General features: G+C 42.2%; 1 protein-coding gene across 3 annotated transcripts in view; it reads left to right on the top strand.

The window, feature by feature from the left end:
• The first annotated feature begins 1204 nt into the window (after positions 1-1204).
• The window catches only part of LOC106582688 (SRSF protein kinase 1), a 57424-nt gene continuing 32855 nt past the window's right edge, over positions 1205-25773 (top strand). Inside the window, exons 1-2 of one of the 3 annotated variants that reach the window (XM_014165989.2) lie at positions 1205-1461; positions 2111-2165. In XM_014165989.2, the coding sequence (XP_014021464.2) occupies positions 1449-1461; positions 2111-2165 (68 nt within the window). In that variant the 5' untranslated portion in view covers positions 1205-1448. Of the gene's footprint in view, positions 1462-2110; positions 2166-20034; positions 20073-25773 lie in introns of those variants that run through there. The other 2 variants (XM_014165988.2, XM_045705812.1) reach the window with 2 other exon arrangements.

The raw sequence follows: 25773 nt of genomic DNA, 5'->3' as shown, positions 1-25773 counted from the left end.
CCGCTCATTGAAAGTAGCAGCTCTAGTCTTTTGCTCAATGTAGATGTTGCCTGTAATCCATGCCTTCTGGTTGGGATATGTACTTACGTACTCAATCCCATCAGATTGATCCTGGAACATATTCCAGTCTGTGCTAGCGAAACAGTCCTATAGCTTATTACTGAAAGGTCGCTGGTTTCGAATCCCTGAGGCAACTGGGTGAAAAATCTGTCTATGTGCCCTTGAGCAAGGCACTTAACCCTAATTACTCCTGTAAATTGCTCTGGATAAGAGTGTCTGCTAAATGATTGTGTAAAATGTAAAATGATTCCCTACACTTCCTTGTGTTGTCACATAAACTGAAATTAGGCGAACTATTCTAATTTTAGCAACCAGGTGGCGGAGCGATTTCTGCATACTGCACATTCATTTCTTGTTATTTTTTCTTGTTATTATGTGTGTATTGTTATTGTATTGATAAATATTGCTGCATTGTTGGAAATACAAACACAAGCATTTTGCTGCACCTGTGATAACATCTGAAAAACTGTGTACACAACCAATACACTTTTATTTGATTGTACTGTACCTATGATCAGGGGTATAATCATTAGTCAAAACAGTTGCAAAACGTTTCGTTTTCCAACTAAAACGAGAGTTTCTATTTTACAAATTCGGGTAGGTCACTCCCCGTTTCGTTTGCTTCCGTTTAAGAAACGTTTGCAACAGAATCGGCGCAATGAATTCGCCCCAGGTATGGTGTTGTGCATACTGCTACCACTAGGTGGAACTACTACACTGGTGTTGGGTTGAACACGTTGGCTCTTGACAGTGCAGCATCCATCCAACCTGCTTGAAGTTCTGGAAAAGGTAGTAATCGATTAAATGCATGGCAAACTCCTATTATCAATAAAGTGGGCCTAGATTTGGCAAGTGAACCAGGACTACTGTTTATTCAGTTAAAACGATTCGATATAATCATATCAATATGATCCGTAAACATATTTGTTTTCTAAGAGGACATGTAGCAAAAATGATCATTTTTTTTCATGTAGGCCTAGCCAAGGGACACAGACAGTAACGTTAATAAGTGGCCGTGGTCAAGAGGGAACGTTTGTGAAGTTGTGTCTGTAAGGGGACGCCGGTCGGTGCTATCTGGGATCGTTGGGACGTCCCCCCAAGGAGGGCCTAGTAGTCACAAAAATAGATGGTAGTTGGTTAAATTGTGATTTTAATGAATGGAGCGAATTTGGAGCGGCCGTTTTTTTTCCCGTCAGCGTGAAGCGGTAGGAAACGACAATGGATCGATGAGCGCTCAACTCCGTTCACACACTCTGGTACAGGTTCGGGTTATGGACGTCCCAAGAATTCCAGATTGCAATGAAAAAGGGACGCCTGCGCTCTGACTACTACACTGAAAACGTATCACTCAACTCCAGCTTGAACCCCATCCCCGGCCCGTTTACAGCATGGAAAGGAAAGGTAATCTGCTTAAAGAATAAGGATGATAAATGAACAGTATCGGTGAACGCGCACATAAATGATCCAACAAGCCGAGGCCGTTGATTTTGGACATATGACTGTTATTGAAGGAATTGTCAAGGCCGTGGATTTTGTTGTTGTGTGGAACTAGACAATAGCGAACCACGCGTTGTAGCTAGCTAGCATGAGCTGTAAAGCTAGTTAGCTAACGGCACTAGTTAGCGGTGCAGATTTTCCCAGCTGCACAATCCCGATATTATTTGATAAACATTTATTAAACTCGTTTGTGCAACTGAATAAACGAAACCCACGTGTGGGAAACGCCTGTATTTTGTAGCTAGCTAACTTAACTAAGTCTGGCCATTTCAGCAGCTAACACCTGCTCGCTAGCTATCTTAGCAGCTAACGTTATCTGGCTAGGTAACGTTAGTTCCATATTGCAACTTTGTGCGCATATACTTTAGCCCTCCTTATCACTGTGTAACACTATGGTGTCTACGTTATAACTAGCGACCGATATTCTAATTAACTAGCTAACGTTAGCTACCGGGTTGTGTATCAAACTAACGTTAATACGTACTGTTATGGAAGTGAAAGGTCTGCCAAATGAAACGATGGTAACGTTATTTTGTCATCTGCCCCGTGACAGTTCTTGCACTCCAGGCGAGGAAGAAAAGGACAAAGACGAAAAAACCCGGCAAAAAGTGAGTGCCTAGTAACTTTTTTTTAAATTAGTTAGTAATTTGGACTGTCGAGAGAGCGCTCCTCTGCATGACCTAATTGACTGGGCAGCACGTGCAGTCGTACGCTGCCGTTAACATTAGATCCAGGTTATCAGTTAGATATGTCTGATTGGAATCTTTCTGTTTGTATTTGGTTTTCATTATGCCACAATCCTAATTTCGCATTCCTTATCCTGGTTTGTGTGGTTGACTCATTCACTGAACTGACATGTGAAGTGAAAGTTGCCCTGATGCCATTGTTGTGTCCAGGGCTGAATCTCAATCGTGTAAATGGGGTTCCTCCCCTCCTTCACTACCTCAGGGTTTAATGGAGAAGGAACATGTGCTGTTACTACTCGTGAATGAATGACTGAACAAATAAATGAAAGGACATTTGACATTATTCCTGTTGACAGTGGTGCTCCTATGACAGTATGGTCCATTTTATGCTTTCACTGTGTGTGTGTGTGTGTGTGTGTGTGTGTGTGTGTGTGTGTGTGTGTGAGCACACAAACACTGACACTCACACACACACACACACACTCATCTGCTGCTCTCATGTTTTGGGCTGTAAGTGCTAACATAGCACTGCTATGCTAACATAGCAGTGCTCGTAGGGCCGAATGCCTGTAGGGTTGTTGCATGTATACTGACTGAGGGAGATAGATTGTGTCTGCCCTGCAGGAATCATTAGATATAGTGCTTGGAGTATCACACGTCGGAAGGGAATTTTGTGGTCCTAGATGAGGACGGGCAAGGTTATTTAAATATCCGAATGGACATTAGTATTTGATTACTTTTGAGTACATTTTTTTTACACAAAATCATAATGATTTCAGGGCATGTAAAATGATACCTAGGCTAAATATAAGCCTTGCACAACCATAAGTCCCACTAATACTTTTATAAAAATAGTCAAGGTGCTACACAAGATTTTTTGCATTGCAATTTCAGAAAATGCCGACCATATACAGTGCATTAGGAAAGTATTCAGACCCCTTCACTTTTTCCACATTTTGTTACAGTACAGCCTTATTCTAAAACTGATAAAATGTTTTTCCTCATCAATATACTGGACAATGAAAGAAAGTGGATTTGAAAACCAATATGGAAGTCTTTACTGAAAAATGACATCCGGATATGGTCTGATTTTGGCTAGGCTACTTTGAAGCAAGCTAAGACTTGCCTCATAATACGTAGTAAAACGTTAAGGTTTCAAATTAAGTATATGTTTTCAAAATGCATACTGCCTCCAGCTCATTGCAAAGTGAAGCCTGCCTTCTGTTGCCTATGCATTTGAATGGTGAATGGGAAGCGCACTTCAATTACCAGTTGAGAAATAAAAATAGTTGCTCTTTTTAATCGTGGTCATCAAAACTGTTTTATCACACAATTACATTTAGAATTGTTGCGCGATGATTGGGCTAATAAAAGCAGGTTTCACTCCAGCAGCAACGAAAGAGCTGTTTGAGGAGCTGTAGCATCAGCTCTCGTGCTGTCTGACAGATTTCCTGCTCAAAGGCTGAAAATGCTGTGTAAGACCAGAACGAATATACACGTGCCAATTTAATTCCACAAAATTATGCAAATTAACCGAATAGACCGATAAGCATGACTGGTCAAATGAATTACATTGACTGCGGTGGTAGGCTTGATTACCAACAACGACGAGACGGCCTACAGGGAGGAGGTGAGGGCCCTCGGAGTGTGGTGTCAGGAAAATAAACTCACACCCAACGTCAACAAAACAATGGAGATGATCGTGGACTTATGGAAACAGCAGAGGGAACACCCCCCTATCCACATCGACGGGACAGTAGTGGAGAAGGTGGAAAGTTTAAGTTCCTCAGCGTACACATCACAGACAAACTGAAATGGTCCACCCATACAGACAGTGTGGTGAAGAAGATGCAACAGCGCCTCTTCAACCTCAGGAGGCTGAAGAAATTTGTCTTGTCACCAAAAACACTCAAACTTTTACAGATGCACAATCGAGAGCATCCTGTCGGGCTGTATCACCGCCTGGTATGGCAACCGCTCCACCCACAACCGCAAGGCTCTCCAGAGGGTAGTGAGGTCTGCACAACCCATCACCGGGGGCAAACTACCTGCACTCCAGGACACCTACACCACCCGATGTCACAGGAAGGCCAAAAAGATCATCAAGGACAACAACCACCGAGCCACCACCTGTTCACCCCGCTATCATCCAGAAGGCGAGGTCATTACAGGTGCATCAAAGCTGAGACCAAGAGACTGAAAAACAGCTTCTATTGAGTGGCTGCTGCCAACATACAGACTCAAATCTCTTGCCACTTTAATAATTGGATGTAATAAATGAATTGCTCATCCATATATTTGCTCATCAGATTTGCTCATCCATATATTTCTATGTACATATTCTTATTCATTCCTTTACACTTGTGTGTGTATAAGGTAGTTGTTGTGAAATTGTTAGATTACTTGTTAGATATTACTGCACGGTCGGAACTAGAAGCACAAGCATTTCGCTATACTCGCATTAACATCTGCTAACCGTGTGTGTGTGACCAATAACATTTGATTTGACTGGTATTTCCATCAATGAATAGGCACAAAAGCATTATTTCGCAATGGGATTTTATTTCTTCTCCTGGACAATTGGCCTGGTTGCAATTTTGTTTGTCGGTGTTTAAATTACCGGCTAAAGGAAACCCAGACACACACACATCTCCAGTCCTCCGGCTCTGTCTCTGGTTGTCCTAAAATGGCCTAACAATGCCAGTCTCAATCTACACAACACCGGGGAAGAATTTTCCAGTTTTTGTATTCCGCTGCAGCGCTCTCACGCACTTTCCTTCCATTCTCCTGTCTCACAGTCCTGCTCTCTTCTCTCCTTCTTCTTTTACTTCCTCTTTCTCTCTCGCCTCAGTAGCTCACTAGCATTAGTTGCGCAGTGTGTTCAGTTCTGGTGTGGTACAGAGGAGAGCTGGGGAGCGGTGTTGCGAGCGAGCCCCAGATCAGAGCACCGTTCCTGGGTTAGCCTCGCCGAGCCTTCCCCTGCCTCTGGGCCATGTGGCTTCTCGACTGGATTGTTTCTCTCAACACCGCCGTTGTCAAGCGGGCCACCGGCCTAAGGTGCCCGTGAGTGGCAGATCGGATGCTGTGTGTGTGTGTGGGGCTCAACATTAAGGTTTGTCTGCTTGTCCGGGCAAGTAGAAAAAATTAATTGATCAGACAAACAGAATATAGATTTCAGTCGTCCTTATGAACAAGTAAAAAAAAATCTCTATCCAATCAGATTTGGATCAGGCAGTGCATGGTTGACATTGAGTAAATTGCCTATATTCCTAAAGCCTACTTCAATAAATGTTATATTTACACAAAGCAAGAGAACAATGTAGACCGAGCTAAGAGTTTCACCAAAGCAGTGCAAAATATATATATATTTTTTTTCTCTCTCAATGTCAGATGATCTAGGCCAATAGACACTCATGTGTCTTATTGTTAAAGAAGGCCAAATGTTCAATGTTCTCTCCACTTGGTATGAATGTGATGTCCCTATTAAGCCACTCCTTCAGTTTCATGCATGCTAGATTTCTTTTGCCGCGCGCTATTTCATGATCAAACGATGAATGAATCGAACGGTGTTCTCGGCTACCTCAGTTAAGTTGTTTTTGAATAACCCAAAAACATGGGAGGCCTAAGGTAATAGTGAGAACGATTTGAAAAAACAATAGTAGGATGTACAAATCCAATGATACATTTCAACAAACCTTACAGTTGAGCAAAGCATTTTTAAGACAGAAGGGGAAAAATCCCTCCTTGTCATTGCGCACCAAAAGACCGAAGCCTAATCATACCAACTGAAATTTCATTAAAGCATGAAGACAAATTCCAATAGTGTTTATTCCAATAGTGTTTATTGTCCTAAAGTTACAGCTTTTAAATTGGAATTCATTATGAAAGTAGGAGTCTATTCTATTCTCATTCACAGATGTATTTCTAATGACATTTTAGGCCACAATGAGTAAGGCGCAAACGATCCTCAGGTGGTCAAATCTAATGAGTCAAAAGAACTTATGCTACAGCTGAGGAAAACTTATGAAAGAAATGATGCATATTGCCATATTATTCTAGCAATGTGCAACCTACCTACAACACATATAGTAGCCTAGGTCTAATAACAGAGGAGGATGAGGTAAAAAAAAAAAAAAGCAAATCAGTTTATTTATCCAGTTGTGAGGACAGCAGATTTGCTCTGCAGCCCATGATGATTTACAACCCATCACAGACACACAGCCAGCAAGGCTTGTTGACTGTCACTCACTCCATCTGTGCGCTTCGGCACACACAGATAGCCAGATAGGGTTAGGCTACTACACATCTCTTTCGTGTCAAACAGCTCCACCAGAGTGGAATGGGCTATTTGAAAAGATCTGGCTCCACTAAATATATTTTGTCAATGTCATGATTCCTCTCGTCTCCTCTTTCGAGCCAAATGCGTAGCAGTCTTCCATTTTTTTTTGTCTTTTAAAAACTGTTTGGGGATGGCTGCTAGGGGGCGATAACATTGTCAATGAGCAAGCTCCCTATTGGCCGAAGGTGTTAGACCACAAGTGGCTTAAGCTTTTGGACAAGTAAAAAATCTGTCTGGTCAAAAAAGTGAATGTAAATCCCTGATCTGTGTGTGTGTGTGTGTGTGTGTGCAGCACACCTGACTTATTGGTGGCTCGACCCATTTTTTTACTACGCAGCAGATGTTGACTGACATCACTCCACTGGGCACCTGATTAGGTGAGAATGACGAGTTTAGGAGGAGTGGTGAGTGCATGGTGTATTACATGTGTACATGAGGTGTATGCAGAATTGTGTGTATGGAGACATGTGAGTAGGGTTGCAAAATGTATTGAAAGTTCCTGCAAGCTACTGACACAGGCTAGTATATTCACGAATTTGGGGTGGGAAAGAATCTCCTGGTGATATCCACGTTAGAGCTCTGCTACCCGAGACGGACGGGCCCCGACATATGGGTTAGGGTCGGGTAGGGCCTGTTTTAAGACGGGAGAGATTATTTCACAGAAAATAATGTCCCTTGAGTTTTGTCGCAGTCTAGTGTGACAAAAAAGTAGCTAACGGCTAACTGTTCTCGTGTGTCTTTGTTGAGCAGAGCAGCCCAAGCAGAGCCGTTGCTATGGATACTCAGACTGAGCTGCCAAGAGCAGAGCTCATGCTGCGTGCGCTTCATGCAGGGAGAAAGTGACAGACAGAGAGGACCCGCTAATGGATTTACTAATGGAGTAAGTTATTTTGGGCCGGGCCTTCATTTTGGCAGACGCAATCAGTTCTGGGTAAAGTAGGGCCTGAACGTTGCGGCTTGGCCTCGGGCTTAAAATGAATGCCAACAAATAGGGAAATTACGGCTGTTAGTGTATCTTGCTAACCTTATCTAGCTAGCTAATGTTATCTGTTGCTGATTAAAAAAACTAAAAACATTTTTTAACTACATCGTTCTCAATATTAGCCAGCTGGTTAATAGTTCTGGAGCTGGGTTTGTCATTCACATAATAAGGAAAACGTTGCCACAGATGTAAATCGGTTTCTTTGACTTCGTTATCTCCAAAGTTTTGGCAACTTCCACCAGAGACATGCACTTTTTCTACATTGTAATGGACCATGGTGCAATCTTTTTGTAGGTAGGCTACTGGGAGGCTGGGGTACAGCAAAGCCAAGTCAGCCCTTGCTCATGGTTCTCACAGGGGCTGCACCAATCAAAGCAGTAAAGCGGTCAAAACCATTCATCTTGGGTTGACGGGGGGAGCAGGGTATGCAAGTGTAACCGATGTGAAATGGCTAGCTAGTTAGCGGGGTGCGCGCTAATAGCGTTTCAATCGGTGACGTCACTCACTCTGAGACCTTGAAGTAGTTGTTCCCCTTGCTCTGCAAGGGCCACGGCTTTTGTGGAGCGATGAGTAACGATGCTTCGAGGGTGGCTGTTGTCAATGTGTGCAGAGGGTCCCTGGTTCGAGCCCAGGTAGGGGCGAGGAGAGGGACGGAAGCTATACTGTTAGTCATACAATGCAATTATACCAGTTGTAAAATTGTCATTTTTTTTCCATACAGATTAGCAAAAAAAGATATAGAAAATGTATAAACTATCCAACAGATTGTTAATTTTCTGCTAAAAAAAGAGGGGAGGATAAAGCATAAATTTGCGACCCTTTTTTAATTTGCTCCATGGTTACGGCAAAAAGCTGTTTGGCTCAGTCATGACTCGAAGAGGAACAACTTCGCAGGAGTTTGATTTAATAAACAATGCCATGCTGGTGGGTGGTAAGGTTCAAATAAAACCTAGCCATGAAGCGAAACAGGCAAAAAATTATTTCCACGTCAACACATAGACAAAGCATTGATGCGGGCAGGTTGGATTTGTCACTTCAAGCCCAAATATATCATGCTTTGAATAAAACAATGACTTATTGACTTAAATCGTTGTGCAGCATCATGGGTAAGCTCTGGCCATCGTCCTTCAGCTCTACTGCTGCGAATGTTCAAAACTTTCATTAAAAAAAAAAAAAAAAGATTCTGTATAAATTCATTGTTTTACCATGAAGTCGCGCGGTGGGAGAGATGCATATTTTTTTGACTTGACATTTTGGTGAAAATATTAGCTCTGTCTACATTGTTCTCTTGCATTCTGTTTTATAACATATCAATTAAAATAGGTTATGCAGACTATAGCGAAGAAATAGGCCACTTGCCGTGGGCTGCCCGGTCAGCTCTACTGCGTAGTGTCTGTCACATCACAGTGTCGTCACCATCGACAATGGAGGTCAGTCATCTTCGATATCTGATGCTATTGAAATATCGCCCAACCCTAGTGTATGTGTCAGATTGATGTCTCAGCGTCCCTGGCTATAGCCCCTGGTGACTGTATCCTGCTGCTCTGTTCTCATTTAAGCAAGCCTTTATTGGCCCATCCTAGGGCCCTATAAAATCTGCGTTGCGGAGAACCCGGACCGAATCACGGAATCCAGACATTATAAACGGAATTCAACAATATTCAAAAATGTATTGAACAGTAGGAAATCAACTAAATGTATTGAATTTAGGATTTCCTTAATTTGCCCAAAGGTTAGACTTTAATAAAATGCATCAGTGATTCATATTTTCCTGGGACTTTTTGAAAGGAAACAGGAATGCCCCTGTGTGTGTGTGTGTGTGTGTGAGAGAGAGAGATGCGGGGGTACGTCTACACAGAAATAAAGCCGGTATGATGCGTTTTGCATCATTAAATGGGTGAATCTTTCCTTGGCTGAATGATATCATGATTATTTGCATCAATTCAGAGGCAATTTCTTTCAAAACAACAAAAAAATGGGCCCAAAAAAAAAAAAGTAGATATGTGCTATTTCTATGGTTCCCATTCTGAAGTTTGGTTTTTGCGTCTTTTAAGTATGGTTTTGTACACCAGCTTCAAACGGCTTTAAAATACAATGTTTTTTGTTATTGAAAAGATATTTCACAGTGGTTTAGATGGTACAATGATTCTCCACAATGTGTCTTTTGTCACAAACTGAATTTAGGCAATTATTACAATTTTAGCAACCAGGAAATGGAGTAGCGATTTCTGCATAGTGCACCTTTAATAATAATAATAATGGATAAGGAAAATAAATTCTAGACCTGATTTCACCAAATGTTTTATGTTTTCAATTGAATTATACATATTCTCTTACAGAAAGTGAATAGATCAATTGATAGTGACAGAGTCACATTGGACATTGCTTGGGAAGTAATCTGATACAATTTCTTTGTCATGGAGACAAACCAATGTGCATCAGTCGCGTCTTCCTCTAGCATTTTACCTCTAATTTCTAGCCTAAAGCACTGTGGATTTATTTGTAATTTTAGATAGGTAAAACAAGTGTTTATTGTACCGAAAGTTCTTTATTTATATACACTACCGGTCAAAAGTTTTTAGAACACCTACTCATTCAAGTGTTTTTTTTTTTTTTTAAATGTTCTACATTGTAGAATAATAGTGAAGACATCAAAACTATGAAATAACACATATGGAATCATGTAGTAACCAAAAAAGTGTAAAACAAAATATATTTTATATTTGAGATTCTTCAAATAGCCACCCTTTGCCTTGATGACAGCTTTGCACACTCTTGGCGTTGGGTCATTGTCCTGTTGAAAAACAAATGATAGTCCCACTAAGTGCAAACCAGATGCGATGGCGTATTGCTGCAGAATGCTGTGGTAGCCATGCTGGTTAACCTGTTTAGGATAGGGGGCAGTATTTTCACGGCCGGATAAAAAACGTACCGGATTTAATCTGGTTATTACTCCTGCCCAGAAACTAGAATATGCATATCATTGTTTGATTTGGATAGAAAACACCCTAAAGTTTCTAAAACTGTTTGAATGGTGTCTGTGAGTATAACAGAACTCATATGGCAGGCCAAAACCTGAGGAGATTCTATACAGGAAGTGCCCTCTCTGACCATTTCTTGGCCTTCTTTGCCATCTCTATCCAAAACAGGGGATCTCTGCTGTAACGTGACATTTTCTAACGCTCCCATAGGCTCTCAGAAGGCGCCAGAACGTTGAATGATGACTCTGCAGTCCCTGGCTGAAAAACAGTAGCGCATTTGGATAGTGGTCGATCTGAGAACAATGAAACGGGCGCTCGCGCGTGTACGTGAAGAGTCTTTACAACGAAAGCAAAACATTACATTATGTCAGCAGAGTACCCAGCCAGAAATAATCAGACACCCATTTTTCAAGCTAGCATATAATGTCACAAAAACCAAAACCACAGCTAAATGCAGCACTAACCTTTGATGATCTTCATCAGATGACACTCCTAGGACATTATGTTATACAATACATGCATGTTTTGTTCAATCAAGTTCATATTTATATCAAAAACCAGCTTTTTACATTAGCATGTGACTAGCATTCCCACCGAACACTTCTGGTGAATTTACTAAATTACTCACGATAAACGTTCATAAAAAACATAACAATTATAGATACAGAACTCCTTTATGCAATCGCGGTGTCCGATTTTAAAATAGCTTTTCGGTGAAAGCACATTTTGCAATATTCTGAGTAGATAGCCCGGCCATCACAGGCTAGCTATTTTGACACCCACCAAGTTTGGTACTCACCAAACTCAGATTTACTATAAGAAAAATTGGATTACCTTTGCTGTTCTTCGTCAGAATGCACTCCCAGGACTTCTACTTCAATAACAAATGTTGGTTTGGTTCAAAATAATCCATAGATATATCCAAATAGCGGCGTTTTGTTCATGCGTTCAAGACACTATCCGAAGGGTAAAGAAGGGTGATGCGCGTTTCGTGACAATTTTTTTTAAATATTCCATTACCGTACTTCGAAGCATGTCAACCGCTGTTTTAAAATCAATTTTTATGCGATTTTTCTCGTAAAAAAGCGATAATATTCCGACCGGGAGTCGTTGTTTTCGTTCAAAGACTGAAAATGTAAACATGGAGTCGTCTCGTGCACGCCCGCCCCAGTCTCATTGTTCTCAGATCGACCACTTACCAAATGCGCTACTGTTTTTCAGCCATGGCCTGCAAAGTCATCATTCAACGTTCTGGCGCCTTCTGAGAGCCTATGGGAGCGTTAGAAAATGTCACGTTACAGCAGAGATCCCCTGTTTTGGATAGAGATGGCAAAGAAGGCCAAGAAATGGTCAGAGAGGGCGCTTTCCTGTTTGGAATCTTCTGAGGTTTTGGCCTGCCAAATGACTTCTGTTATACTCACAGACACCATTCAAACAGTTTTAGAAACTTTAGGGTGTTTTCTATCCAAATCAAACAATTATATGCATATTGTAGTTACTGGGCAGGAGTAGTAACCAGATTAAATCGGGTATGTTTTTTATCCGGCCGTGCAAATACTGCCCCCTATCCCCAACAGGTTAACCCTGTTGCCCAAAACTAGTGGAATTTGTAGTTTGCCTTCAAAATAAAAGTATGGCATAATAACAGTGACGCAAATGAATACAAATAGTAGAATGTATGCCATACTTTTTATTTTGAAAGCTAACCGCAAAGTCCACTATTGTGGCTAATGCTTATTGTGGCTAGCTTCACATAGATGGGTCCGACCACCATTAATCAAATTAGAACTGTCTTATAAATTAAGGTTATTTTAGATGACACCTAGCTATATAGTTAGCTAGCTATATAGTTAGCTAGCTATATAGTTAGCTAGCTAGCTATAGCTACTGAAACAGATTGTCGTTTTGCTATGTTTTTGGGGAAGAACATTGTTTGCATCCATGAGCTAGCTAGCTTTTTTTAGGACCAGCACTGTAGGTGCGCGAGACAACTTTACCAGCATCATAGCATACGTATCGATGAATCGTTGTTACATATGAAATACGAGTAATAGTGTAATCAATGTGTAATAACTATGTAAAAAATGTATTAAAGAGTTAAATTATTATGTGACGTACAGTCATTTCAGGTTCCTGATTGGTAGACAAGCTTATTTGACACGTCAAGTAGTGTTATTTGACGTGTATCTTTTTTGACACGCAAAGACCCAAACAGCGTTCCATAGAAATCCTGGTTGAGAATGAAACGACTGAACAATGAAACAGCACAGCAAGTAAGTGAAAGAAATACGTTTTGATTATGTTTTACTGGTAATGAGGACATACGTAAGTGCCAACAAAATAACTTTTTGGGTGTGTGTGTGTGTGTGTGTGTGTGTGTGTAACCTGGCAAGTCGGTTAACCTCTATGGGCTAGGTGGGACGCTAGCGTCCCCCCCGTGGTGCACTCCATCAACAGCAGGTGCATTTCAAGAGCGGCAAATTTGAATCCAAATAAATGTCAAAATTCAAATTTTTCAAACATACAACTATTTTACACCCTTTGAAAGATAAACATCTCCTTAATCTAACCACGTTTTACGATTTCAAAAAGGTTTTACGGCGAAAGCATACATTTAGAGTATGTTAGGACAGTACATTTACAAGAGTTGTGTGTAATGTTTTGTCAATTCAAAGACAGGGTCACCAAAACCATAAAACCAGCTAAAATGATGCACTAACCTTTTACAATCTCCATCAGATGACACTCCTAGGACATTATGTTAGACAATGCATGCATTTTTAGTTCTATCAAGTTCATATTTATATCCAATAACCGGCAGTCAAGTCAGCATCACAAATTAAATAATTAAAATTAGAAAACATTGGTAAAATATTATATTGTCATTTAAAGAATTATAGATTTACATCTCTTGAACGCAATCAACTTGCCAGATTTAAAAATAACCTTACTGGGAAATCACACTTTGCAATAATCTGAGCACTGCGCCCAGAAAAATACGCGTTGCGATACAGACTAGTCGTCATGTTGGGGAGATCTAAAATCGAAAATACTATGTAAATAATCCATTACCTTTGATTCTCTTCATCAGATGTCACTTCCAGGTATCACAGGTCCATAACGAATGTAGTTTTGTTCAAAAAAGCTCATCATTTATGTCCAAAAATCTCCGTCTTGTTAGCACATGATCTAAGCCCGCCGGACTTCACTTCATGAACGAGGGGAAAAAATATATTTACGTTCGTTCAAAAATGTCAAACGTTGTATAGCATAAATCATTAGGGCCTTTTTTAACCAGAACATGAATAATATTCAAGGTGGACGAATGCATTCTCTTTTATAACGTATTGGAACGAGGGTAGCCAACATGAACTCGCGCGCCAGGTGTCTAATGGGCCATCATCGTTCCATGGCTCTTGTTCGGTCAGATCTCCCTCCAGAAGACTCAAAACACTTTGTAAAGGCTGGTGACATCTAGTGGAAGCAATAGGAAGTGCCAAAATATTCCTCAGCCCTTGTGTTTTTCAATGGCATAGGTTTAAAGGTAATACAACACATCAGGTATCCACTTCCTGTCAGAAAATGTCTCAGGGTTTTGCCTGCCAAATGAGTTCTGTTATACTCACAGACACCATTCAAACAGTTTTGGAAACTTTAGAGTGTTTTCTATCCATATATAATAAGTATATGCATATTCTAGTTACTGGGTAGGATTAGTAACCAGATTAAATCGGGTACTTTTTTTTTATCCAGCTGTGCAAATACTGCCCCCTAGCCCTAACAGGTTAAGAACAAATTCTTATTTACAATGACAGCCTACCCCGGACAAACCTGGACTATGCTGGTCCAATTGTGCACCGCCCTATAGGACTCCCAATCACGGCCGGATGTGATACAGCCTGGATTCGAACCAGGGACTGAAGTGATGCCTCTTGCACTGAGATGCAGTGCCTTAGACTGCTACGTGTGTGTGTGTGTGTTAAATATTTAACTGTACTGGAATGCTTAAAAGGCCGCAATTTTTTTTCCCGTATCGTTTTTTTTTTGTTGCAAGGAAAATAGTGGATATCGGTATTGGCCAAAAATATTATCGAGGGCAATGGACTTTATGTTACTGTAGTGTTTTTTTCTAACACACTGTAATTCTCTGCAACATTTTCATCCTTGATCTCGCTCTGTCTGCATAGCCGTTGTTCCTGCTCTTTATGTAACCCATTTCTTCCTGCAGTGAGTCTGTGTGTGTTGGACTGCAGAGAGCCCCCCCAGCAGTGAGACTGAGTTAGTTAGGACATGAGGAGAAGGGGCGGTAGGGGGTGGGGAAGGAGCACTGCAGACTGTATGTGTGTGTGCAGATAGGTTACAGAACTACTGTTGTAAAATGACTGTTTTGTCCGACTGCCTCACTGATTGACACTCCCCTGACTGGCTGATTTGTCTCTCACTGACTGACTAACTAGCTGATTGTGAGTGGACTAGGCAGACGTAGGAAATTAAGAAAAGGCCTCCTCTTAGTCTAGTTGGCAAGTCACGTTCTGGTGTTTTTCCTGCCTGAAGTTAAAGGTCCAATGTAGCTGTTTTTACAATTAAGTAACATACTGTGATTGTTTCTTTTCGACAATTTAAATTGAAAACAAAAATGGCTTCTTTAGCATTACGTAATTTCTTAAGCAAGAAGTATGCTAGGACTGTCTGGGAGTTGTCTGTGTGAGGAGGGGAAATCTGAAAACTTGCTGTTATTGGCAGAAAGGTTTGGAACTCTCTCTTATTGGTGTATTAACGAATTTACCACCTGGTGATGTCACCAGGCAGGCTACAACTCCATCCCATCAAAGCAGGCTGAAATTTCAAGCTGTCTTTTCAAACGACTCTTACACTAAAAGGGCATTATCATTTTCATAATTTCACACTTATTCCAACTTCATAGTGTGGAAATACACTTCATGACCAAGAGTATGTGGACACCTGCTCGTCGAACATCTCATTCCAAAATCATGGGCATTAATATGGAGTAGGTCCCTCCTTTGCTGCTATAACAGCCTTCACTCTTCTGGGAAGGCTTTCCACTAGATGTTGTAACATTGCTGTGGGGACTTGCTTCCATTCAGCCTCGAGCCTTTGTGAGGTTGGGCACTGATGTTGGGCAATTAGGCCTGGCTCGCAGTCAATGTTCCAGTTCATCCCAAAGGTGTTTGATGGGTTGAGGTCAGGGCCTGTGCAGGCCAGTCTATTTCTTCCACACCAATCTCGGCAAACCATTTCTGTATGGACCTCGGTTCGTGCATGGGGGCATTGTCATGCTGAAACAGGAAAGGGCCTTCCACAAAGTTGGAAGCACAGAATCATCTAAAATGTCATTGTATGCTGTAGCATTAAGATTTATGTTCAGTGGAACTAAGGGAGCATGTAAAACAGGCCCAGACCATTATTCCTCCTCCACCAAACTTTACAGTTGGCGCTATACATATACAGCATTCTCCTAGCATCCGCCAAACCCAGATTTGTCCGTTGTACTGCCAGATGGTGAAGTGTGACTCAATCCATTCCAGCCGACACTTGGCATTGCCCATGGTGATCTTAGGCTTGTGTGCAGCTACTCAGCCATGTAAACCCATTTCATGAAGCTCCCGATGAACAGCTATTGTGGTGACATTGCTTCCAGAGGGAGTTTGGAACTCGATAGTGAGTGTCGCAACCGTGGACAGATACATTTTACATGCTTGAGCACCCGGTGGTCCCTTTCTGTGAGCTTGTGTGGCCTACCACTTCGCGGCTGAGCTGTTGTTGCTCCTAGATGTTTTCACTTCACAACAGCACTCAGTTGACCGGGGCAGCTCTAGCAGGGCAGACATTTTATGAACAGACTTGTTGGAAAGGTGGTATCCTATGATGGTGCCACATTGAAAGTCACTGAGCTCTTCAGTAAGGCCATTCTACTGACTATGTTTGTCTCTGGAAATTGCATAGCTGTGTGCTCGATTTTATACACCTATCAGCAACGGGTGTGTTGCCAAATCCACTACTATTGTGTTTATACAGTGCATTCGGAAAGTATTCAGAACCCAATTATGACAAAGTGAAAACAGGTTTTTCAAAATCTGAGCAAATTTATTAAAAAGATTAACAGAAATCTTATTTCCTTAAGTATTCAGACCCTTTGCTATGAGACTGAGCTGAGGTGCATCCTGTTTCCATTGATCATCCCTGAGATGTTTCTACAACTTGATTGGAGTCCACCAGTGAATAATTCAATTGACTGGACATGATTTGGAAAGGCACACACCTGTCCAAATAAGGTCCACCGTGCATGTCAGAGCAAAAACCAATGAGGTCGACGGAATTGTCTGTAGAGCTCCGAGACAGGATTGTGTCGAGGAACAGATCTTGGTAAGGGTACCCAAAAATGTCTGCTGCATTAAAAGTCCCCAAGAGCACAGTGGCCTCCATTCTTAAATGGAAAAAGTTTGGAACCACCAAGACTCTTCCTAGAGCTGGCAGCCCGGCCAAACTGCTCAATCGGGGGAGATGGGCCTTGGTCAGGGAGGTGACCAAGAACCCGATAGTCACTCTGACAGAGTCACTCTCTGACAGAGTCACTCTTTGACAGCACTCTCTGACAGAGTCACTCTCTGACAGAGTCACAGAGTCACTCTCTGACAGAGTCACAGAGTCACTCTCTGACAGAGTCACAGAGTCACTCTCTGACAGAGTCACAGAGTCACTCTCTGACAGAGTCACAGAGTCATCTCTGAAGATAAGAGTACTCTTGAAGAGTAAGAGTACTTTGAAGAGTCAAGAGTACTCTCTGACAGAAATATCTCTGAAGAGTCAAGAGTATCTCTGACAGAGTCACAGAGTCACTCTCTGACAGAGTCACTCTCTGACAGAGTCACTCTCTGACAGAGTCACTCTCTGACAGAGTCACTCTCTGACAGAGTCACTCTCTGACAGAGTCACTCTCTGACAGAGTCACTCTCTGACAGAGTCACTCTCTGACAGAGTCACTCTCTGACAGAGTCACTCTGTGGAGATGAGAGAACCTTCCAGAAGGACAACCATCTCTGCAGCACTCCACCAATAAGGCCTTTTATGGTAGAGTGGTGAGCCGAAAGCCACTCCGCAGTAAAAGGCACATGACAGCCTGCTTGGAGTTTGCCCAAAGGAATTAGATTCTCTGGTCTGAAAAACCAAGATTGAACTCTTTGGCCTGAATGCCAAGCGTCACGTCTGGAGGAAACCTGGCTCCATCCCTACGGTGAAGCATGGTGGTGGCGACTTCATGCTGTTGGGGTGTTTTTCAGCAGCAGGGAATGAAAGACTAGTCAGGATTGAGGGAAAGATGAACGGAGCAAAGTACAGAGAGATCCTTGATGAAAACCTTCTCCAGAGTGCTCAGGACCTCAGACTGGGGCAAAGGTTCACCTTCCAACAGGACAGCAACCCAAAGCACACAGCCAAGGCAACGCAGGAGTGGCTTCGGAACAAGTCTCTGGCCTAGCCAGACTCCGTACTTAAAAGTTTTTGAACGTCTCTGGAGAGACCTGAGAATGGCTGTGCAGCTCCCCATCCAACCTGACAGAGCTTGAGAGGATCTGCAGAGAAGAATGGGATAAACTCTCCAAATACAGGTGTGCCAAGCTTGTAGCGTCATACCCAAGTTGAATTGAGGCTGTAATCACTGCCAAAGGTGCTTCAAGAAAGTACAGAATAAAGGATCCGAATACTTATGTAAATGTGATATTTCATTTATTAAAAAAAGAAATGTCTGTGCTAAATGGAGTTCGAGACGTCAGGAAATCATATGAATAGACCCCAATAACGTTAGTCTATTATTCAGAGGGGTTAAACGCGGAATACACATTTCAGTTGAAGGCATTGTACAACTGACTAGGTAACCCCCCTTTTCCCTTTCTTATTATGAGGGTTTTGAAATATGAGGTGTTTTAAATCCCATTTGACTACCTGCCTTTTTAGCTTGGCCTTCAATCAATGAGGACTTTGCTTTGTTATTTGATTCATCTCTTTTTATTAAATGAAATGTCACATTTACGTAAGTATTTTCTTAAAACAAAAATGAAGTGTTTTTTGTTAAATGCACTTAAAACAAAGTTTGAATCGATGACATGACGAGTCGTATGAATGTGAACTACAAGGTTATAGACCTGTTTTGGAATAGAGTGCCTGTGTATTGTTTTTATCATGACTTCTCAGTTCAGAGTTTTTACTGATCATTAAAGATGTTAGGGGGTATTATGTGTAGATCAGTGACACAATCTCAATTTAATCCATTTTTAAATTCAGGCTGTAAAAGAACACAATGTGTAAAAAGGGGTACTTTCTGAAGGCACTTTATATCCATGACAATATATGAAAAGAGTCATTTCTTGATTGCATTTGACAGTGTGTTGTGCCCTTATAGCCATTCCTTTACACATGAATCAATCGGGTCTTTTCTTTATGCTTCGGGTCCACAGTCCGCACACAGCTTCATACCTTTGTGCGATTGTAGTCTGTCACCGTCTCTGGTTTCTTTCTTTTGGTCACAGCCGATGGCAACAGTGGGATGCATGGTGCTGAGGATGAAAACACTTACATTACTCTGTCTGTTGCTCAAGTCATTGCTAACAGCCATCTGAGTAAAATAAAAGCAAATATATCACGGTCAAATACCATTTTTGTTTAGCCTAGGTTCTTGGAGACTATGCTGTACATGTTTTGAGGTGACAGGACAGTGTTCAGTGTGTGCAGATTTACCCCTGGCTCCATAGTAACAGTAATAAGTGGGGAAACATTGAGAGCCACACGGTAATGTAGAGTAATGGGCTGAGTAATTTATGAATTAACTCTCTTTCACTTTACATAAAGAGAGGGAGATGCACATGGACACAGAGACAGACAGCCACGTTGTGCAGCATTGCTAAGAGTAGTGAACACAGAGTGAATATGGCACAGGTGCAGATTGTGATGCATTGTAATGATAATGAGAGAAGGAAGCAGAGGGAGGGAAAGAGAAGAAAGACTGGATGAGAGGGGGGAGGTTGTTTTGGTCTGAGGTGGAGGAAGTGTAATCATTCTTCACCTGCAATGCAGTGCTGGGCTGAGTCAGCCAATCGTAGCCGAGCAGAGAGGGGAGGAGGTTGGGCCAGGCGCTGACGACAGCCAAGGAGAGTTCTCGGTCAGAGAAAGGGTGAGAGTGAATGAGCGGGGGAGAGAGGGTGGGAGAGAGGGGCAGTAACAGCAGTGTCTAGCTCCTTTGCCTGAGACTGCAGCGAGACTGGGGCTCACAGATTTCCCCTCTTCATTCTTATCCTCCTCTCCTTCTCTGCACTGCTCTCTCCCGTTCTCTTCCTCCCTTTGTACTTTTCCCCTACGTTTTCTGGACTCTGTTCATCTCCACGCTGATCCCATCTCCTCCTCCTTCACTCATCTCCTCATCCTGTCGTATTGTGGTGTATGGAGTGAGGATCTCCGGTCCCGCCTGCACCCATCCTCTCTACACTTCCCTCCATGGGCATCCGAGCATCCTGCAGGTAAGAGCAGGGGGAGAGGAGGTGCGTGTGTGTGTGTCTCAGGATCTCTGCACTTGCATGTCCTTGAAGTACCCCTGATATGTGCGCCTGCCTGCGGTGTGTGTGTGTGTGAGCTGTAACAGCTGGACTTTGTCCGCTGCAGTGGTCCTGAGGATTTGAGGAAGCAGAAAAGACACTTCAGTGATATTTAGGGAGAAGAGTCTGACTGAAAACACTGGTCTTTCTGCCTAACTGAGAATTCAACAGTGGTCAGGGAGGTCTGCGAGTCTATTCTGTCTCTGATGTTTGACCCTGGTCAGGGTATTAGATTAGCAAAGTAGTGACCGAAGGAGAAGAGGGTTAATAGAGAAAGGAAGTGTGTGTGTGTGTGTCAGGACGTGACATTAACTTTCTTTAGCCACGTGTCCTTTTGGACAAGTGGGACAGATTGATTTACTTGTCAAAGAAATATATAAAATGGTCTAACACCATTTTACATCATTGTATAATATAATGCATTACTATTTGCATTACTATTTTTTGACTATAGAAAATCTGAGAAAATGTAGGCTACACTCTGCCTATTAGCTTCTTTGCATACAAACAAATACTTTGTCTTTATAAAATGAATAGAATTGGCATAATAAAGCAATCCCCATAAAAAAAAAATGGGTCAGTTTAAGATAGAAACATTGCACCTGTGGTGAAAGGTGAGGAGTTAGAGCGGTGTTTGACAGACCATAAGACCAAAATCGTCTGTAGTGTCCGACCGATTTGGCCTGCAAACATTTTTGACCCTTCTATGGAAAGGCGATTCTCACGAACACGTTTATGTCTGTTGTTTTGCTCTAGGAAGTATATATGGAAACTGTTTAGTGACACAAATAAGCGGTTAAATACATTTGTGTGTGTGGACAACCCTTCAAGTTAGTGGATTTGGCTATTTCAGCCACACCCGTTGCTGACCGGTATATAAAGTCGAACACACCGCCATGCAATCTCCATAGACAAACATTGGCAGTTGAATGGCCATATTGAAGACCTCACAGAAAGGGGACCGCTGAAGCGTGTAGGGCGTAAAAATCTTCTGTCCTCTGCAACGCTCACACTGCCTCTGGAAGCAACGTCAGCACAACAACTGTTCATCTGGAGCTTCATGAAATGGGTTTCCTTGACCAAGCCTGAGATCACCATGCGCAATGCCAAGTATCGGCTGGAGTGGTGTAAAGCTCACCGCCCTTGATCTCTGGAGCAGTGGAAACGCCTTCTCTGGAGTGATGAATTACGCTTCACCATATGGCGGTCCGACGGACAAATCTGGGTTTGGTGGATTCCAGGTGAACGCTACCGGACTCGGTGTGTAGTGCCAACTGTAAAGTTTGGTGGATGAGGAATAATGGTCTGGGGCTGTTTTTCATGGTTTGGGCTAGGCCCTTTAATTCCAGTGAAGGGAAATCTTAATGCTAAAGCATACAATGACGTTCTAGATTATCATGCGTTTTCAACTTTGTGCAACCGTTTGGGGAAGGCCCTTTCCTGTTTCAGCATGACAATGCCCCTGCGCACAAAGCGAGGTCCATACAGAAATGGTTTGTCGAGATCGGTGTGGAAGAACTTGACTGGCCTGCACAGAGCCCTGACCTCAACCCCATTGAACACCTTTGGGATTCATTGAAACGCGGACTGCGAGCCAGGCATAATCGCCCAACATCATTGCCCGACTTCACTAATGCTCTCGTGGCTAATGCTGTGGGGACTTGCTTCCAATGTTCCAACATCTAGTGGAAAGCCTTCCCAGAAGAGTGGAGGCTGTTATAGCAGCAAAGGAGGGACCTACTCCATATTAATGCCCATGATTTTGGAATGTTCGATGAGCAGGTGTCCACATACCTTTGGTCATATAGGGTAAGTTTCCTGATCTTTCTTATCTCTCAGATATAGGACAGACACTTCAGAACGAACTTCCTTTTTTGGGGGGGGGGGTGACAACTATCTGTTGTACCTTGTAGTGACTCTGTTATTCAATGTGTTTGTATGGGCTAATAGCAGTAAGGCCAAATACAATTTTTCATCAATTAATATAGATTTTCAAATAAAAAAATAAAATGTATTTGATACTTCAAGGGGTCTTTTTTAAAATTTCAAATCAAATAGCTAAATGATCCTCTGTATGACCTTAAAACAATTCCATATAGCTTAGTAGAAACCCCTCTCCCGGCTTAGACAGGGCTTTGGCTGTAATGGGTTAAAGTCTGGCTACATTTTCTGGTTACTGCCTCGTGTCAGCATCGGTTTGAACACGAGGCTGTAGCCAATATGCATATCACCTATAATTTGACATGTTGGCTTTTTATTTATGTCGATGAAAAAATAGATTTGAATATTGTTCCAATGTTGGCCTCTTCTGATCGAAGTCATTGATATTGCGATTACATTTTTTGTAATATATATTTCTTCTCCATTCAGACAACTTAAATCTATATTCTTCTTGTCTGATTTATATATATATTTTTTTTAACTTGTCTCGGACAAGAGGACAAACATTAATGTCGAGCCGTAATGTCGAATGTGTGCATTTGTGTCAGGAATGAAGGCAACAGCAGCTGTGACGGTTGCTCATCAATGGAGACGGGAAAATGTCGGTGACATCTTCTACACGTCCTTCCCTTTCATAATTGTCTGGCACCCTCTCTCGCTCCACCTCATTCTCCGCCGCTCTCTCCCCACTAGGGTTGTGAACTTTTAAACGACATGGGGATTGTTAACGTTGAGACAATCCCTAAAAAAATATGTCTTTTTTTTTTACCAAATTAAAATCTGTGTAGTTATCACACAACTACCACTAAAAGGAACTGATCATCATAAAGGGAACATTTTCATTTGTTAGGCATTTTAACGCAACACTATGACGTTAGTAGGAGGAGATGTGCATCTTTGAAATGATTTGCCGTGGATATAAAGCACTCCGCGTTAACAGTTGGGAGAATGTCAGACGGTGAGACGGAAGCGACTGCAGCCAAGTCCTCTAAGGCAATATTTTGAGAAGTTAAATGAGGTGGTGGTTAAATAAATGCACACCTTGTAAGGTGGATTTAATTTACAGTGACTATGTGAGAATGTTGCTTGTTTATTCCTGGTTTGGTGTGGAGGATGATGGATCCCTGTAGCCTACAGCTGTTGTGGATGAGGACCTTGGCTCTTTCTCTGTTAATCTTTCCTTGATTCCTTGTATCCCCTTCACCTCCTTTTCAAAACGCTATGAGATGGGAATCAAGGAACGGATGAATTTGTAGTCCCTGAGGTTCAGAATAGTGTCGCTATAGTTGATCCCAGTCAGCTGACATGGGTTGGTGGGTTTGTGGTCTGTGTGTGTGTGTGTGTGTGTGTGCGCACGCTCGAAGAAGGAAACGGGGAGAGAGCAAGTCAATACTAATTTTGATCCACAATCCAGTTTTCCTCAGTGGACTTCCAGTGTTGAACAGAAAAACACCAGACAGTGTCTTAGTCTAAAAAAAATGGGACGTGCTGCTCTGTTTTTCACCCTCTGATTACCCCATGGCAAACATCAGCCTCTCAAGCTGACTGGAGAACTTGCACACACGCTGTGGCGTAGATATAAAATGAATTATAGTTCTATGGGCTGAGGTCCCATGCGTCTGAAGGCGGAAGTACACTACACAATTTTTGACCCAGTCTATAGGCTCTAACCAGAGAACTAATCACATTTTAACTATTCGGTCAAGCCAAATCGTATTGAACGTGTAACGATATATAGTAAATGCAGCTGGTGGCACAATCAGGTCAGAATCATGCTATATTTTTCTGGGCAGGTTTGCACGTTTCCCTTCCAAGACGATTCGATACGTCGAGATACAGTGCATTCGGAAAGTATTCAGACCCATTGACTTTATCCACATTTGTTGCGTTACAGCCTTATTCTAAAATGGATTAAATACATTTTTTCCCACATCAATCTACACACAATACTCCATAATGACAAAGAGAAAACGGGTTTAAACATAAATAAATCAAATCACATTTTGTCACATGCGCCAACAAAATGCTTGCTTACAAGCCCTTAACCAACCATGCGGTTTTAATACCTTATTTACTTAAGTATTCAGACCCTGCGCTATGAGAATCGAAATTGAGTTCAGGTGCATCCTGTTCCCATTGATCATCCTTGATGTTTTGTACAACTTGGAGTCCACCTGTGGTAAATTAAATTGATTGGACATGATTTGGAAAAGCACACAGCTGTCTATATAAGGTCCACATCAGAGCAAAAACCAACCCAAGAGGTTGAAGGAATTGTCAGTAGAGCTCCCAGACAGGATTGTGTCGAGTCACAGATCTGTAGAAAGGTACCAAAAAATGTCTGCAGCATTGAAGGTTCCCAAGAACACAGTGGCCTCCATAATTCTTAAATGGAAGAAGTTTGGAACCACCAAGACTCTTCCTAGAGCTGGCCGCCCGGCCAAAACTGCGCAATCAGGGGAGAAGGGCCTTGGTCAAGGAGGTGACCAAGAACTCGATGGTCACTCTGACAGAGCTCCAGAGTTCTTCTGTGGAGATGGGAGAACCTTCCGGAAGGACAACCATCTCTGCAGCACTCCAACAATCAGGCCTTTATGGTAGAGTGGCCAAATGGAAGCCACTCCCCAGTAAAAGGCACTTGACAGCCTGCTTGGAGTTCGCCAAAAGGCACTTAAAGGACTCAGACCATGAGAAACAAGATTCTCTGCACTGATGAAATGAAGATTGAACTCTTTGGCCTGAATGCGAAGCGTCACATCTGGAGGAAACATCCCTACGGTGAAACATGGTGGTGGCAGTATCCTGCTGTGGGGTAGTTTTTCAGCGGCAGCGACTGGGAGTCTAGTCGGGATCGAGGGATAGGTGAACGGAGCAAAGTACAGAGAGATCCTTGATGAAAACCTGCTCCAGAGTATTCAGAACCTCAGACTGGGGCAAAAGTTCACCTTCCAACAGGACAACGACCCAAAGCACAAAGCCAAGACAACGCAGGAGTGGCTTTGGGACAAGTCTCAATGTCTGAGTGGCCTAGCCAGACCCTGGACTTGAACCGTTCGAATATCTCTGGAGAGACCTGAAAATAACTGTGCAGCGTTGCTCCCTATCCAACCTGACGGAACTTGAGAGGATCTGCAGAGAAGAATGGGAGAATCCCCCCAAATTCAGGTGTGCCAAGATTGTAGCGTCATACCTAAGAAGACTCGAGGCTGTAATCGCTGCCAAAGGTGCTTCAACAAAGGACTAAGTAAAGGGTCTGAGTACTTATGTTAATGATATTTCCTTTTTATATATATACATACATTTGACCAAAATGTATAAAAACCTGTTTTTGCTTTGTCATTGGGATGTTCTGTATGGATTGATCAATTTTAGAACAAGGCTGTAAAGTAATAAAATGTGGAAAAAGTTACTTTTCACTGACAATCCCAACTCAACAATAATCTGTCCAAAACTGCGTACGCTGCCTTTCCTTCCAACTGTAGGCAATGCGATTTAAAACAAGCCACTACTTTTTTGCCTTCAAGAGGTGACCATTGCATCCAACATTGTAATAACACCTCGGTTGGTCAAGATGGTCAACCCCGCCTATTCTCTTGTTGTATTCCATTACAAGCTATTCCATTACAATAAAAGTTCCTAACAAGTTTAAAAACTCCAAAACCTCGCTCTCTCGCCAATGAACTCT

The sequence above is a fragment of the Salmo salar genome, chromosome ssa22 (assembly GCF_905237065.1).
Source record: "Salmo salar chromosome ssa22, Ssal_v3.1, whole genome shotgun sequence".
NCBI classification, from domain to species: Eukaryota; Metazoa; Chordata; class Actinopteri; order Salmoniformes; family Salmonidae; genus Salmo; species Salmo salar.
The sequence above is the reverse complement of the archived record's forward strand: the minus strand, read 5'-3'. Positions and strand labels throughout refer to the sequence as shown.